The sequence below is a fragment of the Drosophila innubila genome, assembly GCF_004354385.1.
Source record: "Drosophila innubila isolate TH190305 chromosome 2L unlocalized genomic scaffold, UK_Dinn_1.0 5_B_2L, whole genome shotgun sequence".
Taxonomy (NCBI): domain Eukaryota; kingdom Metazoa; phylum Arthropoda; class Insecta; order Diptera; family Drosophilidae; genus Drosophila; species Drosophila innubila.
In genome coordinates this window covers 5,335,189-5,354,721 of record NW_022995373.1, presented here as the reverse complement: position 1 = coordinate 5,354,721, position 19,533 = coordinate 5,335,189, and the positions used below count along the sequence as shown (strand labels likewise).

The window sequence follows — 19,533 nt, the reverse complement described above, 5'->3', positions numbered from 1 at the left end:
ATTTTTATCGTCATCGAAGTATCCAATCGGAAGTCAGTCGTTCAGGATATCTCCTTGGAGCTGGATGGATACGTGCTAGAAGCATCTAATATCACAGATCTCGATGGCTATTCGTACAAACGAGTGGGGACGTGGACTTTCCGGTTGTGGAGTGGACACCTTATCGGTTGATCGGCATTCACGCCTTAAGGCTTAAAGTTCCAAAATTCTTCTGCTCTTGTCCCTGAGCAACTGATGATATGAAGTATTTTGAAAAATCATTTCTAAACAACCTATGCAAACTAACTACCAAAACTCAAAGCAAAAAACCTTTATTCATTATTTTTGTTTCTCAGTTATTCAAAGGTTTATATAACTTAGATCCATGAATATAGCAAACTCAAGAATTTGTTAAATGATCTATATGTACATGAGAACAAATAGATAGCAATTAAACTATAATAATAATATTCTTATAAAATATAAAATGCTAGTGGGATTAGTGAAACAAACTCGGATTTGATTTCGATTTGGTTTAAGCAAATCTGAATCAGTTTCAGGAACGACCCTTTTTGCACACTGATTTGGTTATTCAAATCTGTTTAGTTGCAGAAAAGTTTAATTAGAATAATACTAATTGTTTATAATGCTTTAGCTGCAGTTTTACACATTAACAGCTCCTTTTATATCTGCGTCTTTTTTTTTTTTTTAGGTGTTTTGGTGCATTATCTTCAATTCTCACAGCCCTTTCTTAGCTGTCATATCCATCAGGCACATCTTTGGTAATTTTTCTGCATTAAATATATAGTTATTAAATTATCCATTCTTGAAATGCAAGAAACTTTCAACATTTTCCAAATTGAAATCACCCCAAAATGTAAGCAAACACCAAGTGTGGCCAAATAATGTTATCGAAATGCACGGTCTCACATATTATCGAAATGAAATCAGAACAAAATCAGCCTCGGACCAGATTTCGTGAAATCTCATAGGGTTGCCACACTTTCCGTATTATATTTTTTTTATTTTGCCTGGCAGCCCTACACATTTTGTATGGAGCAGTTGTGAACAGCTGATCGGCGAAATGAAATCTGTAACGAAACCAAATCCGAATCTGTTTCATGAATCCCACCGCTATGTTATGCAAAACTTAAATCTAACAAATTTATTATCAGTTTTTTCAAAAAACAAAAAAGTTTAAATGTTCTTCAAAAAATTATCTAGCCATGCTTCGATAACCGGAAGATTTTCTTCACTCCATTTGATCTCTTCTTTGATGTTTCGAAGAGATTTTTCAATAATGTGTTGTGCACTATCGAATTCACCAGATCTTTCTTGGTATAGTTGATGGACCAATTCATAGCCCTTTTGGGTTAAGAAAAAGCCGGTGGCCGATCCAATTAAATGATCCCATAAATTGGTTTTATGTTTAAATCTGAAAATAAAAAAAACTTATAAATAAATGTTCTAGTAAAAAAGTTTTTGAATAACGTCTGGAGTTAAGCAGGCTTGATTATATTTACATTTATAAGATGTATTGTTGGTACCACATATGCAATGGTTGTAAAAAAAGAATAAAATAAAAAAACTAGTCGGATAGGGTATAGTCGAGTTCCCGACCATAAAATATATAAAAGTACTTTAAAGAAATTACATGTATTACTTTGAAAACATTAAATCGCCTTAGCTGCCGTTGTACTTGTCCGACCTTGATTTGATTTAGTGAGTAATTTAGTGATTTAGTTTAATAGATAATTTTAATAGATAACATTAATCACTACAAAAAACGTATTATCTTGAAAATGTGTGGTATTTTTCGCGATTTGCGAGCTTGTAGGAGGGCGTGGCTTAAATTTGAAACAAATTTGATCTGCGTGGGGTATATAGAAGTCTGTGTGTCATCTCTATCTCTATCTTATAGTATCTGAGATCTAGGCGCTCACACAGACGGACAGACGGACGGACGGACAGACACACATGGCTATATCGACTCGGCTGTTGATGCTGATCAAGAATATATATATTTTGTAGGGTCGAAGATGCCTCCATTTCCCTGTTACATACATTCCAACGAACACAATATCACTGGTGCCAGAGAAATCACTAGTGAAATTGAATTCCTCTGAAAGCTGATTTTGTATTTGTTTTACCTTAATAGAGCTATTTTTTTAATGCTTAATTTCAAGAAAACAGAAGTGGTTCCATATATATCTTTAAAACCCCCTTACTTCGAATTCTGATTAAAAATATGGTAGCGCTGACCTTGACACCGAAAATCTAAAACGGACTAGGTGGCACCATCCGATGCCAGTGGATTGAAGCTGTTTCGTTTCGCCCAAAATTAAATTGTGGATTGCTCTGTGTCACAGCGGAATGGAATTGAAGTCAAATTCAAGCGGAAGTGATTTCTGTGGCACCCATGTATACCTTTTTACTTAATTTTTAAGTAACGGGTATAAATACATAAACCTTTATATCATGACTGACAGTCACGTTCTGTTACTGGTCATATCAAGGTATAGGCTCTTCCATGTGGGCCCGATGAGCTTGCCTAATCGACCAAGGCCGGCGTTTATGATTATAAACCCCTCAACACCAGCCTCGGATAAGCGGAGTCTACAAATCGATGTGGATGTCGACTTGAGTGTCATCGATGAAGAGGCGCTTTACAGCTCTGAGGGCAATCGCGATGACAAAAAGCGTTGTCAGAACACAATAATCAAGTTCGAGGTATATAGAGCTAGCTTTGCATCGTTGAAACCAAAACCGGCCAATCAACCAAATTTATTATGGTATGGAGGGAAGAAGGAGAAAATTAAGGTCTTCAAAAACGACACTCCAGATAATATCCTGGAGGAAGTGGAGTACTCTAGTGGGATGTCGGGAGATCTTGTACTCTCCGAGAAGCCGGATGTTGAGACCGAAAGTGGTCCCACTACAGATTAATTTGAAGCGCAGGTCGTTGGGACAATCTACTTGTCCTTCTCAGTGAGTAGGCTTAATACAAGAAGTCAGGACCCGTGTCATGTCAGTTATGTCCCTTTCGACCACCGGATAGAGAGCGAAATTATTTCCATTCCCCAACCAAAGCGACGAGGATCTGACAGTGAGTTGGCTTATCGGCGCATAAGTAGGCGCTCATTGCCTCGAATACAGAAAGTAACGATCGAAGTGAGTCTTTTTTAGAATGTTAGTCATGACAACTTTTATACCGTGACAGCACACCAATATTCTATTCCCTAGCAGCGAGGACTATCAATGTTGGGAAGAGGTCCTCGACTTTACGTTACTCACGAAAATAACAATAAAGGTGTACGTAACTGGCGTGTATTATTGCGTCACTTCTCTGATGACCACAGATACATACTGTGTGAACTGGTAACAGCGGTAGACAGTGTCGAATAATTATGCAAGCCGGTCTGGGAAAAATTCGCCCAAATTGTCTAGTTCAAAGTAAAAACCCGTGCAAAAAAAAATATCAACACTCTGCAAAACTTGTTGAGGAAGAAAAGGATAATTTCAACAATAAAATTCGTCAAAGCCTTAGACGAAGAAACGATCCTATGGCTAATAGACATGTTCAGAGCATTCAGAAAAGTGTCGGCAATTGCATCGGACAATGCATTCAACATTGTTGGTGCCATAAGAATCGGCAATTGGCGTCATGTCCCGTGCTTTGCTCATAGCCTTAATTTAATTGTCCAAAAATCTTTAGACATCTAAACTTTTGGTCAGAGATTCAACTGTGGCAGCTGTTATCGAGCATACAAAAATTCAGATGGATGAACGATTTAAGGACTACGAGTCCAATATGTTGTACGCAGAGAGCACAATATTGGACCTCAGATTCAAGGGACGTGTGTTTAATTCCGAAGAGGCATTTAAAAAGGCGACTGCTGAACTCAACAGGAAATTGATGTCAATGCGGTTAGCCATTGTGCCACCTGAAGCTGTCGTGACTGACAATGCAAGACAGCACCTCAGCTTAGATGACGATGACGACGTTTGGAAGGATTTTGACTGTGCCATGCGAGCGCATATTTTCTGTTGCAGGCCAAACAGTGCGCGATAGGCGCTCACTATTGATGCCAGAAAATGTGGAAAACCTTATTTTTTTGCATAACAGCATGAAGTAAGTATAACCAAATTTTTATAGTGTGCAAAATAACAGTTTTCTTTCCAGTACAGCAATAGCATAGTCAGAGCATAGTGGAGCAAATATGTTACCAAAGATTTCACAATGAAGGGATCAAAATACTATTATTATTTACCAAAGAACTCCCAACGAAGGGACCAAAATACTATTATTATTTGATTATTTAGTTTGGTTTTTTAGTTTTATGTAGGTCAAGAATTAACAAATTTATTAAATTGAATTAATGAAATGGATTTAATTTAAACGCAACGTATATTATTATTGTCTAATTGCGTGAAGTGCTAAGAGCAGTGATCAAGGGAGCAGATGATGAACTGAACAAGTGAGCACGTGAGCAATTTGAGTGAGTTGACTCAGTTCAAAAAAAGAACAAGTGAACATGTTCATCTAAATGAGCCGTGTTTACCCAACACTAATTTGTGCTAAGTTGGATAAAGATATGCAAATGTTTTACGGACGCCTGGTTTATCGGCACTATTATTTGGTAAACTGTCATGCAACAGATCGGCGATTATTCTCTGAAAGGCACTTGGAGGAAACGTTTTAACTAGGCTGCCAATATATTTAAAGTTGTTTCAAAAGAGAGAGCTGAACCAGGGCAGAAGACGTCTCTTCGGCTGACTAAGTGTCGGCCTATCAACAAGAAGCAAGTCAGGGCTCCACCTGCATTGAGGCTGCGATGCTGTGATTTTCTCCTTCAGTTGTAGACTGGGTGCACAATGATGCACAAGTTGCGATTGATTTTTCGGAATGTTGTGTACATATGATGAGCTAATAAGCGTTTCTATAGCAGCTATATGATATTGTGGACCGATTTGAAACAATTTGGTCAGGATGTCTGGGACCAACCCAGATGTATATTTTGTCAGATTGGTTGGGATATCTTAAGAGACAAAAAGGTTTTTCGTACTTAAACTTAAATTTTGACCGATCGTTGCTATGGCAGCTATATAATAGAGGGGACCGATTTAAACCAAATTTTGTCAGGATGTAGAAGACCAGGCATAGTCTGTCAGATTTGTTTAATTATCTCAAAAAACAAACAAATTTTTCATACTTAAACTTAATTTTCGACCTATCGACCTAGTGGTTCAATAAAACAATAATAAAAAAACTAAATCTGTGCACGGTATCCATAAACTTACATAACAAGTTTGAAGTCTCTAGCTCGTTGGTCTCTGAGATCAAATACACGGACAGATGGACAAGCTAAATCGACTTGGCTGTTGACCCTAAACACTACCTACTTTGCCGCGCCTCCTTTTGCCTGTTACATATATTCTGCCAAACACATTATACCCTTTTTTTTTACATTTTAAATGGTATAATAACTTAAAATTACTGTTTGGTCTTGGATAGAAAACATGCATACGTAAGTACTCAACTGCTAATATATGCCAAAATCATGCCAAATTGGACCAAAACATTGACTTGTACAGTTGCTAGTTTAAAGGCTTGAGAAACTTCAAACTATCATAACTTTGTGAAAACTAAAAACGTAAATTGGCCTTTGAATTAATTTTGCTTTTAAATGTATGTAATTTGCTAGTTGTGTGTATGACGACTTTTACACTTTCATTAGAGTTGGTTTTGTTAGCTTGAGCTCTGCATTCAAATTTAACTAAAAACTTGTTTCCCTCTGGAACTTGGAATTGATTTAATGCAATTCCTATTCAGAATTTGTAAAATTAAACATAATGCTTAAATTTAAAGTTTTCACTTTTAATTGACCTCTTATATCATAGGTCTAGTATATAAAAAAATCATTTTACGAGGTATAAGCCTAGGGACAAAAGCCTTTCCATGGCCCAAAATTTTTAATATACAACGATTTTCACAAATACAGGTCGAGCAAATTCGACAAAACTTTTTAGGATAGGTATCGAGCTTTGATGAGTTAGAAATAATTTGTAAAATTCAAATCGTAGCCGTTGCACACTGGGGCGCAGGCCGAAGTGTGTCAAAAATCATTTTTTTTTCATGAAAGCGTTCGTAAAAAGTTGTATATGTATTCGAAAGAGAAATCTTTAAAAATTACAAACCCAAAAGGTTTTTGAAATCAGGTAAAATCAGCCTCTCAAAGTTGACCCATTTTTCAATGCTCACAAATGTGGAAATTTTAAAAAAAATTACAAATTTTGAAACGGAATCGTAGACCAGCTGTGCGACTGATCTTTATGTTTTTGGCTTCATATGAAAAGTAAGTTGATTTCTAATAAAATGCCGGAGAATTCTTCACTTATTTACTTTTTATCCCAGCGATGTTTGAAAAAATGCATTAAAGTTAGAATATTTTTTAACTTTGATGGAATCTAACTGACAATGGACTCATTCGGAGTCCATCGCTCCAGCTGCGTCAACGGAAGCTATAGTACAAAAACTGATTCCATCTCGCTATAAAATAGCGATAAAAGAGAAAGAGAAAAGAGCAATTTAATACGTTATCGATATGCTAGGCATCATACGAGATTTAAAAAAACAATTTTTTTTATTAAATATTAAACAATGTTGTTTAAATAATAAAAAAAAAATATAAAAAGTATATTTCGCACAAAACAAAATTTGGTTGTTTTTTAAATTTACATGTAAAACATGCATAGAAAATATTTAACAACTTTGACCGACAAGCCTGAGTTACCCAGTGGTCCAATCACCGTTTGTTAGCTGTAATTTTGAAGCTTTAGAAGTTTTCAATCAAGTGCTTTTTAAGTTTTCAAAATATCTTCACTGGCAACGCAAATTGAGAAATAGCCCCACTGTGCGTTGGTTCGTTAAGCGAATCTTGTTTTAGGTGTGGGAGAGTTGCTTCGTAAATCAATATCAAATTTTATTACATGAGCTATGGGCTGTTGTGGCAATGTTGTCAATTTCGCTAAAATATTTTTTTAAATTTACTACTTTGCTAATGGCTACACCATAGAAATAGAAATAAAAATCTAGAAGATGAGAAAACTATAAAATTATTTTATAAGAAAAACATTAAAGCGAGCATAACATTTAACAACATCAATAAATTTAAACTTACTTTTCACGAATCGCCATCCAGTTACGAGTTAAGAAGTTTAACAATGAATAATATCCACTAGATCCACCAGTTAATGAAGTCAAAATTAAAAATTGATCGTTTTCTGTAAAGTTGGAATGATCTTCCAAAATCGATGTTTGCAAAAGTCGATTAATCTTTTCAGGTTGTGTTGGACAACCTGCTAAAGCTTTTAGTAAATGCGTTCTTTCACTTTGTGTTCGTGATTTTGGAAATTGCATCACGCGTTGTAGTCCAAACTCCCACTCCTCTAAAGAGCCCCATTTGAATACGGGACACATATAATGATTTGGTACCCTATATAATGATAAATTTAATTATAGAACAATAACAGTCAAAGGAAAAGCAAAAGCAAAATTGTTGATAGTTATAATAAGTTTTTTAAACTGTTTAAGAACTGTTCCATTTTCTGCTTCGACTTCGACTATAAAATTTTAGAAGTCGAAGCAAAAGCAACAGTTTATTGTAAACAGTTAAAAGCACTCGAAGTGGAAATAAGAAAAATTTATTCGACTTTTGCTGCTTCCACTACAAGTTTTTAAAACATTTGGCACTTGGCAAAAAACATTTGTGAGTATACTAACGGATTTTCGTAGTTTGGATTGACAGTGTGCTGCCAAGTTCGAAACGTTTCTTCAGCTTCTTCAATACATGGTTTATATCCTGCATGGCACAAAAACCTTTTAGATAATGATCGAAGATCCGATTTCCAGTTATCCTCGGTTTCTTGCTCAAGTCCTAACTTTTCATATAAAGGCGTTAACAAAAATAAGACATATGCCTAAAAATGTACAATTATCTAGGCTTTGAAAATTGTTATGTTAATATTACAATGTTGTTTACTTGCCTCAAATTTTGAGTGTACTTCTGACATATCAATATGACGACCAATTTGATCAATGAATGTAAAGACCGGACTCCATACAATATGATTTCGTTCAAATTTCATAAAAAGGGTCATATTGAAAGCAAGGGTAAAGCTAAGATCGCCTGCGTATGCCAGATTCCATGCGTCATGTAGAAGTTTAGCTCTGAAAATTTTAATAAGTTCATCTTTATAGAAATTAATGTTTAACAACATCTAATAACATAATGCACTGTTAAGAATAATACAATCTAAATTCACTAAAAGAAAAATGCTGTGAAATTTTAATATTTCCACATTGATTGAACTGTTTTGCACTATAATTTAGGGTTAAAGTTTAAGGAATTTAAATCAAAAACAAATATAAATATATTCAAATTAAATATATTTCATATTTAATTTAATTTTTATAATATTTAAAAAATGAACATGATTTTATTAAACTAATTTTGCATTTGAATTAAAGTGAAAAATTAAATTTCAAATATTATTTGCTTTATTTATTTTGTTTATTTTATTTTATTTTGTTTTTTAATTTATTTTTTTTTTACTTTGTTTTTTACTGTTTTTTAATTAACTTTTTTTAATTTATTTTTTTTAAAATTATTTTTTAATTAATTTAATTCTTAATATTTTATTTATTGTTTCTTAATCTATTTTTTTTTTAAATTTATTTTTTTAATGAACCTTTTTAACCTTAGCATGGCACAGAGTGGGGTTCGAACCCAGGCCTTCGAACAGAAAAAGTTGGGTCTGTAGCACGTCGGCCACTCTAACCATTAAGCCACCGGACTTAAAATAAATGTTTTCCTATTTTTTGTCTAAGAACAATGTAACAACCGACTCCAATTCTCATAGGTTTTAAGTTAAATTAACGTTTGTTTTATTTAATCTTAATACGTTTTCCATTAAAATCTGACATCAATTCCAACACGATTTTTTTCACTTTTCCGCATATTTGAAAAAAGTAAGATTTAAATTTAAAAGAAATATGGTATTTTTAATTTGAAGTGTTTTTTCTTTGATTTTACTATATTCCAATTAACTTTGACATTTAAGTAAGTTTTTTAGTTAAACTAAAGTCTTTTGTATTTATTTTTAATACGTTTTCTAGTTAAGTTAAAATAATAAAATCAAATATGGTTATATTTGTTTTCATTATGTGTTTTTTCTATCAGTGTACTTAATCTATATTTATAACATATATAATAAAATCTTTGCTCTGACTGGGGATAACGTAAACAGTATGACTGTAATTGGCACTATAATTTCGCTTGTTATAAAACTAGAATGCAAAATAATAAGGAACTGAAAATGTTTGTATTGCAGCATAACAAATGCAAGGGGGCTCGCTTCGCTCGCGGTAAAGTGTGAAAGGGCTACAGTGGAGCCCACTTCACAGTTATACGCAGCCGTCCGTTTTATTGACTATTAATAAAATAAATACATACATTAAAAGCTTAAGTTCGTACAAAGGCTTAATTTAATTGATACTTTTAACTTTAAAAATGTTAAAATGAAAGAAAATTTAACATACACTAACCATTAGACATACATAAATACATATATGGAAATTAAACATTTGGGGATTTACATAACTAAATAAACCATTGAATTAAAAATGTATATTAAGTAACATAAAACTATATAAGCATAACATTCATATAATATGTCTAATTAACAGCTCGGCAACCAAAAAAATGGGTACTAGAGCCTATTAGATTCGTGACAAATTATGGTTCACTACTTTGAACACCTTTATCTCCGAGACTATAAGAGTTAAAGCAACCAAATTTGGTGACAATACTCTTAGGATGTTGAAATATATCAAAAATGTTTTATTTTATTGCGCTGTCAGTGCCAAATTAATGTCAATTACCCGACAATTATTTGATTAAGCAACTCGTACCTTGTATACGTCGGAACAGATTTTCGTCCAATATCCGTTTGCAAGAAATTGGCTAGCATTTCCCAATTTTCATCATCGTAGTTAACTGGAAATGGTGCAATTTCTTCCTGATTTATAATAATAAAAAGATCTTTCTGTGGCATATTTTTTAAAATTAATTGCTTAGCTTTTTCCATCCAGACATATGGACTGCAATTTGAAAAGTTTAGAGAATCTTGAAGATTTAGAACGATTGGAATCCACCAGATCATTTTGTCTTGCCCTGGTACGTCATGGGGTCTTTCTCTAAGATACACTTTTTGTTCTACAATCGCAGTCTTTTCTTCATAATCTCTGCGGACTGTAACGACTGGAAGGCGATGATGTGCAAACCATGTATTGACGATATCCGCCACTTTGTAGGATCTTTTAAGTGTGCCATCTTTTAGTGCTTGGGAAGTTAACGATTCCCATAGATCATCACCAACAAATGTATTATATTGATGATCAAAAATAAAATTTCTGATTCCATTTTGAAACGTTTTTTGGGTTAAAGTAAAATTTAGCATCCGTAAAATTAGCTCTGTCTTATGAGAAATTGTCTCTTGCTTCATTCCAGTAATGCGTGAGTGGGGGTATCGCTTACTGAATTCATAGTACAATGAATAAAGCGTAGTCATGGGGTATTTTCCGTTAAACTCGACGCCTCCATCTATCTATGTATTTGATTTAGTTTAAAATTTTTCATGGGCCCAAAAAACTTACCTGCATTACAATTTCCGATGCTAAGAAACTCGCTAGTGCTTTGTTAAGATGTGCATCATTCCACCACTCAGGAGTCACCCACGAACCAATCCATTGGTAAATAAATTCTTGAGTTAAGTCATAATAACCTTTTTTCATGATATCGCTCTCCCTAGTATTAATTGGTGATAAAATATGGTAATATTATTGTCACTATGAAATCAACATACTTTAAAATCAATAAGCCCCAGTTGTCTATAGGGTGTACTATTGAAAGATCCGGTATGATTACCACATCAACTTTTGATAGGGGAATAGGCACTCCAAAGTAATTTTGAATTTTTTGATAAATAGTTAAAATTTTATTATATGTTTCCTAAAATGAAAATAATGTTATCTATAAATAAAAAGAAGCAGGAAAGACTATAGTCGAGATCCCGACTATAAGATACCCATTATATACTGTAATAAGCTTTGCGTGAACTTGAATGTTTCCACTCACGTCAGCTGTTATGCTGTGAACGATCAATGTCTATATATCGGCAGACACGTATTGTTGTTAGCTGCCAATTGGTCTATCTCTTCTTACTAACCTTAGCTTGCACGTGGACGTAATTTTTTCATTGGTCGTACTGATAAAGTCTGATATATAAAATAAAAATGTTGAGGTCTTGCTGTGTTTTACTAAATTTTTATTGCACAATGTCAGTCGTTGGAAAACGAGTCGCTCGTCTGGACGACCGCTTGGCTAAAGAAGATTGCATCTAGCACACCACGAAGAGTAGAATTGCCGTTACGCCGATCACGGGTAGTGACACTGGGTAAGTCACCGAGTCAGATTCAGCCAGCAAATCGATTTGTATTCGCCGTCGACTTACGCGGCCCAGAGTTTCTACCAATTTTGCCGGCCACTAGTCGCTTATAAAGCGCTAAAAACAGCTCTGCGTGAATCCCTAGAGGGCGAAACTGTACACAAAGTACTTAACCGAGGGCATCTTCCCCAGCCAATGGAAGGTCCAGAAGTTGGTGCTTGTTGCGAAGCCAGGGAAACCCCCAGACGCAGCCCCATCATACAGGCCAATCTGTCTGTAAAAGTCATATCCGACAGAGGTGGACTGTCGCTAAACCTGGACGTTGGATGCCATCGACAAGAAGTACTGCCTTATTATAATCCAAAATGCGATCAAAACGGCCCAATAGTGAACTCGCGGAATTCGATATTCAGGGATACCTCCTGCGCATAAAGTCATGTATGACGGCATCCTGCGCCTAAGCCTACCCCACAAAGGAGGTCAAGTGATAGATTTTGTTTGTATCATATAACTGCCATAGAGACGCTTAGTCGAAAATCAAGTCTTAGTATAAAAAAAGTATTTTGTTTATTGAGATATCTGAACCACTTCCAAAATTTATAAGAAATAACTTGTATTAATATGATTAAGATGATAACAAACTATAATTTATTAAATGTAGTTAATATTAACAAATAAATAAAAAAAATGTTTCCATTTATTGCAAAAAATGATTGGTGGAATAACACAAATAACACAGAGAGGGGCAAAAGTTGGCAGCTGAAATAAACAATATAGACTAAGAAAAGATTAACTAATATTAACAAACATGTTTCTTTAAAGAGCGAGTCAGGGATCACTAACTTTTCTAAAATTTATATACAAATATAAAGAAAAATACACCACTCAAGAGGTCACTGGAAAAACAATAATTTTAAAACAATTGGTCTACATATTATTACATAAAAATTGTTTTTTAAAAAATAAAAACAGTCTTTACCTTGTTTTTCAACATTCATTATAATTTTCGGCGATTAAACACGATTTAATATAGAAATTCAATTTTTTTTTGAGATAAATTTAGTATTTCGTTCACTTCACAGTCCACGTGTTTTTATTGTCGTTCTTCTGTCGCTTTTCGTAGCGCGTACGAATGGGATAAAGCAAAGATAAAATTACCGTTTGTTTTATTGTTCTTTTAAGAAATAGTTTTGATATAAACAGCGGCAAGCTTCAGACTTTTTTTTTATTTTTGGTCTATGAAATCGACCACTGTGCAGCCGAATACTGACCAGCGTAGTAAGGTCTATAATGTTTTACGCGGTCTCGAGTCTATGCATAGGCTTTGCGCCATTAGAATTAGCTATAACTTCGCGAGTGGACCTATTTAAACCAAATCTGGTCAGGATGCATATTACTAGCCCAGAAGTATATGGTGTCAGATTGGTTGAGATATCTCTAAAAAACAAAAAGTTTATCATACTACGTAAAGCTTCATTTTTGAACTATCGTTCCTATGGGGGTTATTTGATATATTTACCATACATAACAGTTTGAAGTCTCTAGCTCTTGAAGTCTCTGAGATTGACCAGTTCAAACAGACGGACTGACATAAGGACAGGGCAAAAATAGTTGTCCTGATTGATCGATCTTTGTGCAGCCCAAAAGGTAAGATCTAACATGCAATAAGCCGGCGTTATAAATGGAACGGGAACAAATTCGTGGTTAATAAAAAACATATGGAAAATGGTTAGTATGAAATAACTAAAAGATATTTGAGCAAAATCATCCAAAATAAAAGATTGTGTAATAGACAGTCTAATACATCATGACCAAATTTGGTCAAAGTCGGACAACTTAGCGATGCTAAGGGAAGATACGGAAGGATATAAAAAAATTCGATTTTCTCACCTACTGTGACAATTTTTCTAATGCTGGGTTAACACAGGCGCACAAAGAGTCATATTTGACACACAAGTGCTGTGACATAAAATTCAAGTGGCAAAAAAATGTGTCATTTTTGATGTGACCACCAGTGTCATTCCGTGCCTTATATTTTTTGTGCCAGACGCTGTCACGGATTTGACAGAAAATAGTTTGACAGCTGTTTCAGTGGAACCAGCTGAAATAAACCCTTTTTTCCCGTGGCAAGCATATCGAGCACGTTGGTTCTTTTGGGACACTGTGTCACGACTAACTATGTTATTTAAGCAATTATTGTGTTTTGAAATGGTTTTTTTCTACATTTTATAGTTTAAAATTAATGTTATTTTGAAATCGGTTCCCTAGAGAAGGAAAAAGTTATATTGGATGAATAGTCTTTAATTGACAATTTTAATTAGACTCGCAAGAAAGAAGGGATGCCAGCGAAGTTGTGTGAAATTCTCAGAAATAATCAATATTTGAAAAGTATGCATTAAAATAATTTTGTTTGCTGGAAGAAAAAGCGCATCGATTATTCGTTATTATTCTTTTTGTGGAACTCGTATATTTCTCATGAACTTGTTTAATGTTTAATATTTGTAAAATGTGACGCTGGACAGTGGGGCTATTTCTCATTTTGCGTTGCAAAAATCATATCTTTTTAACCAGTGAAGATATTTTAAAAATTTAAAAAGCATTTGATAAAAAGCTTTTCTAAGGTTTAAAATGACAGAGTGATTGGCCTACTGATTGACTCAGGCTTGCCGGTCAAAATTGAAAAATATTTTCTGTGCATATTTTTCATGTAAAATTATAAAAAAATAAAATACACATTAATCTTTTTTCATCTTCTAATATTATATAAAAAATTAATATTTAAGAAAGTTTTGTTACGTTAATTAATCTTTTTTTTTTTTTTTAATTTTGTATGATGCCTTGCATAGCGAAAACGTATGTAATTCTGCTGCGCTCTTCTTCTTCTATCACCATGTTATTGCGAGGTTGCTTCAGTTTTTGGACTATAAGTGGAGTTAGACGCACTTAGATGCATGAAAGACGGGGTAATTTTGTTAGAAAATTGATTACCAAAGACTCCTGTAGTAATGGGAGGGAGTCCAAATGAGTTCAAATTTATAGTTACAAACAAAGCTGATTAAAAAAGTAATCAAGTGAGGAAACAAATTTGGTCGGTAATTCATTACACAAAAAAAAAACCTCTACACGAGGTAAAAGTCTAGTGACGAAAACAATTTCAAGTCCCAAAATTTCTGATATCCAATTTTGTGACGAACAAAATTCAGTTTAATATAAAAATTTTAAATAAAAATATAAATTAATAAAAAAAAAAAAATCGAAAATTGGCATTGTGCACTGTGCGCAAAAAGCGCGAGCTTCTTTGTACATAAAAATTACCTTTTGCGCAGTGCCGAATGCCAATTTTCGTTTTTTTTTTATTAGCTTATATTTTTATTTAAAATTTTTTATATTTTATACGTACTACAACATACTCAAATTTAATAAAAATCGTTGGAGCCGTTATGTCAGAAATCGTCAAAACGTAAGCTAAAAATCTTAAATTCACCTGTAAAATGTTACCTGAGTACTTTAGAAAAAAAGTTTAAAGGTACGCCTAAAAGCCCCCAAACACACCTTTCCAATGATATTTATAACATATCTGTAGCTTCTATGGTTTGGAAACTGTGGATTTTAGCGTTTTCCCGCTAAACTGGCGGTTTTTTCAAAAAGTCGTAAAACAAACATTTCTAGATTTTTGACATGGAATAGATCCCCATCATTACATCCAAGCTTTTTTGATACAAACAGACAAAAAAACAAACTGACTTTTTCATTTCTTTTGAACCAGTTATCGGATGATTGGATGATCGAGTTATCAATCGACGTGTATTTTTTATTAGAATTACAAAATAAAAATAATATTTTACCAAAAGGCCCCAACGGCCATAAGCTGCAATCATTTAAATTTTCCCACTTACACCCCCGTATTTCATGACCCAGGTGAGTTAGAAAAAGTTTTTGTATGCCATTTTGTAAATTTGAACTAAACCTTTCGATCGGTATTCAACTCGAGCTGATCGAACAGTCATAGCAAATTTTTTAAATTAGCTGTATATATTGCTAGTCGCCTTTCGCACCCCTCGTGCTGCTTTCGTCACTAGCGCGAACTGCCGTCCTCAGTAATAAACGAACATACTTTTCAAAACAATTCAGTTTTGAAGTTTGTTTTTCTTTCAAAATTTGCACATTTGTCCGCGCACTGAAAAATGGGTCAACTTTGAGAGGCTGCCACGCCCACAGTTTTTACCTGATTTTAAAAACATTTTGGATTTGTAATCTTTAAAGAGTTCTTTATCAAACGCATATATTACTTTTTACAAACGCTTGACAAGTAGTGTGCGCTGTGTGAAAATGACAAGTAGTGTTCACATTAAAGGCAGTCATTTTGGCTTGACACAGCGCTGTGAAGCACAATTTAAGTGACGCCAATGTGAACACTTTGACTAGTGTCACGAGCTGTCAAAAATTGACGCAGAATATGATGCCGCATTGTGCCCCTATGTAAGCCCAGCATAACCGAGTAACTGTTGCTAAAAGAGATTGAAAAAGCAGAGAAGCACTAGGAAGGTGAATAAAATAAATTAAAAGAGAAAATCAAGCTATTTGATCCGAGATACGTATGAAAGATTGAGAAAAAAACAGCTTACAGACGCAAACGGATACAATATACCCTTATATTTATTTCGTTATTTGCATTTATTTTTTAATTGGACCCAATTAATCAGTGTCTCAGTGGCGAAGACAGCTAACTACTGTACTATACTAGTAACTAGAATAATACCTTAACAAACCGCAAATTAAAAAATTTCTTACCTCCAATCGAATTTGACGATCTGCCAAAGTCCAGATCTCTATTTCGGGTTGTGGGAGCACTGTTGAGTCTTTAGTCTCTGTAATTTTAAAACCATCTCCATTAAACTTCTGAAGTTTTGATGTCACGAAGCCAAATGTAAACGAAGACATGGGAGGTGTTTTTTCAAAGTAATCTATTACATGGTCTTTTAAAGTTGGACTGAAAAGGAGTTTAGTAAAGAAAAGTAAATTTAATATTTAAGTAATATCACAGTTAACAATATCGCCTGAGTCTGACGTTAAGACAAAACTTAAGTGTCATTGAAATATGTTTATAAATATATTATATTTACGAAAATAAATTTGCAGCCTTGGATATAACAAGTACTTCACGCCAAAAATATTAATGTCATTTATCACTTTAGAATTTTATACTCGATACGTAGGTTCGACTTACGAGATAAACATCAGTACAACTACTTACTGCTCATGCGTTTGATTTAGTGGTGTATTGAAAATCGTTATAAAATCTTTATGTCTTGTAATGGAGACGGTTAACGGGACCTGTTCGAGAATAAAATAAAAATATTTAGGAATTGTATCAATTTATATCCATAAGTCTTTCATACCTTGAACTCTGGCTCATCAAAGCAAGGAAATAACCGGCGTGCATTATTTAATCTCAAGTTAGTAGCAAAGTAGGTTAAATTTGTAAAAGATCCCGTGAACAGTCCCTCTGCACTGCTCCAAATGTTTCCTTCAAATGGTATCTCTAAAATACATTCAGTACCTTGCTGAATTATTTCTTTTAAATATACCACATATATTGTTTTCTTTGGAATTCGACTACCACGCAGAATTGTCACGTACGTTGGGCTCATATCACTAAAACAATATTGATTAGAATTAAATGGCATTTGTTATTACAACAAGTTACCTGATATTCGTGTCAATTTTTTGTAGCTTAACTTTTCTGTCGTTTATGTTCAGATCAAAATGGGCATGAAACGAAATCTTCTTTGAATCTGTTTTCCAAATCAAGTTCATCTTAATTAGTCCGCTGAATGTACACTCTTCATAGTTAGGTTCCAGCTTAAGCTCATAACTACTCGGAATTACATCCTTTGTCAACCGATCATCTGTACTTAGTGCATAGGAAGCTGGCATATCAATGCTGCGTTTTACGGCACCCTTAAAATACATATAAATTTATTATTTGTATAGCTGGACAACATAATGAATACTTATTACAGAAATTCTACTAATCATTGTTGACGGCAATTCACGATAGTGACGATAGCATCACGAACAGTGCGAAAAGCGACAATTGCATAATATATGCACCGGATATCACCGGATGGATATCACTGTGGACTGCAGTTCGCGCTAGTGACAAAAGCAGCACGAAGGGTGCGAAAAGCGACTAGCAATATATACAGCTATATATTGCTAGTCGTCCTTCGCACCCTTCGTGCTGCTTTTGTCACTAGCGCGAAAAGTTGCTATGACTGTCCGATCAGATTGAGTTATATACCTTACCTTATAACTTACAAAATGGCATACTAAACCTTTTTCTAACTCACCTCGTTCATGTGGGAGGGGATAAATTTTAATGATTGCAGCTAATGGGGCCGTTGGGGCCTTTTGGTAATATTATTAAATAAATAATATTAATATTATTAAATAAATAATATTAATATTATTAAATAAATAATAATAAAATAAAAATATAAATTAAAAACACGAAAGCATTCGGCACTGCGAAAAAAGTATTAATTGTGTTCGTGATAGCTCACCCTTTTTGCGCACAGTGCAGAATGCCCATTTTTGTGTTTTTTTTTTTTTATTTTAAATTTTTATTTAAAAGATTGGTAAAAAACCACAAATAGGGGGTGATTTATGATAAGTTTATCAGTGAAAATTAGATTGGGGACTCACTTGGTTTATTTTTAAAAAATCTTTGAAATTTTCATACAAAATTTAATTTTGCATGGTTGTATTGTGCAATTTGTCACTACTTTGTCCGTTTAACAACACTACTTTTGTAGGCGAATTTGGGTAAGTACCTAATTTTGAAAAATTAAACCAAGTGAGTCCTCAAACCAATAAAAACATCTAAATTCATGTTAAATCACCCCCTACGTTTCGACGTTTCGATAGCAGTAAGTCATCGACCGTATCAGCTGTTTTAGCCAATGAAGAAGTAGAAATTGCTAAAAATAATATAAATTGCTAATTTAATTCTTCAAAATGCCGGCAGTTATGGTTATTGGTTGCTTGCATTTTTGCATTACATTTTTTTTCTACCAGCTGATTGCCTGGCTTGTGCATATCCACATAAACCTGAGTTGTCATGAATTCAAAAATAAATACATTCAATCCTCAATTTTTATCTTAAATCCAATTAGAATTATTTCAAAACTATTTTAGAAAATTCATTTTAAATATTTCATGTTGAATATAGCAAGAAGTAGCTAAATTAGACTAAAATTTTGTTGTTCGACTTTTATTTATCAATTGAAGTAACTCTAGCAGCTTTCGATTGCGAGAGTTACTTTCGATAACAAAAAGTAAAGTGGAATTCAGAACAGCTCGGCTTAGTCATTGCCGCTCGGTTTTGTTTTGTATGCAATATTTTATAGATGTTTATAAAAAAATTCTTTTAAAATATACTTCAACTTTAAACAGTTGAAGTAGTGGTGTTAAACGATTCTGAAAATGTTCAAGATTATTTGAATTTTCAGCTTATTGTTTTAGGGAATTATTTTAATGCTTTTTGTAGCATTTACTTTTGATTCTGCTCGCTCAATTCGATTTGCGGAAACTCCACTCTTTTTTGTCAACTCATTTTACTCTCATTTGTCCACTCGATCAACGCAGATGCGCAAAATATTTTCGGGCAACTTAAAAATAAAAATCCTAATTAGTGAACCAAACAAAAATTAATTTATTCGTTGGCAATTAGTACGACGGTGGATATCGATCTTCCTCCAAACAGGTCATATGGCAGCAGAATGAAAATTACATTTTCGCTTAATCGGTATTGTGGTCCGATCCAAAAGAAAAGAAACTAGATCTGCATGCAATATACATAGAAGAACGTACATATCAACTCAGCCTTGTTCAGTTCAGCAATGCTCAGCCCTATGCTCTGTGGGAACGCTTTATTTTTGTAATTTCAAAGTAGATAGGAAATCAGTGATCGTATACATTCGCGCCACCAAGTATACAAAAATCCAACACATGCACATTCAGGCAAAAGCTCCACAGAAAAAT

General features: G+C 33.8%; 1 protein-coding gene across 1 annotated transcript in view; it reads right to left on the bottom strand.

Annotated features, from left to right (window-relative positions):
- Window positions 1-295: 295 nt before the first annotated feature.
- The window catches only part of LOC117782711 (aminopeptidase N), a 39,774-nt gene continuing 20,536 nt past the window's right edge, over window positions 296-19,533 (bottom strand). Inside the window, exons 3-13 of the mRNA XM_034619737.1 lie at window positions 17,195-17,448; window positions 16,887-17,142; window positions 16,742-16,821; window positions 16,279-16,477; window positions 10,906-11,051; window positions 10,697-10,847; window positions 9,953-10,647; window positions 8,026-8,209; window positions 7,763-7,959; window positions 7,161-7,475; window positions 296-1,414 (exon numbers count right to left, since the gene is read on the bottom strand). Coding sequence (XP_034475628.1) covers window positions 1,177-1,414; window positions 7,161-7,475; window positions 7,763-7,959; window positions 8,026-8,209; window positions 9,953-10,647; window positions 10,697-10,847; window positions 10,906-11,051; window positions 16,279-16,477; window positions 16,742-16,821; window positions 16,887-17,142; window positions 17,195-17,448 — 2,715 coding nt within the window. The 3' untranslated portion in view covers window positions 296-1,176. The remainder of the gene's footprint in view (window positions 1,415-7,160; window positions 7,476-7,762; window positions 7,960-8,025; window positions 8,210-9,952; window positions 10,648-10,696; window positions 10,848-10,905; window positions 11,052-16,278; window positions 16,478-16,741; window positions 16,822-16,886; window positions 17,143-17,194; window positions 17,449-19,533) is intronic.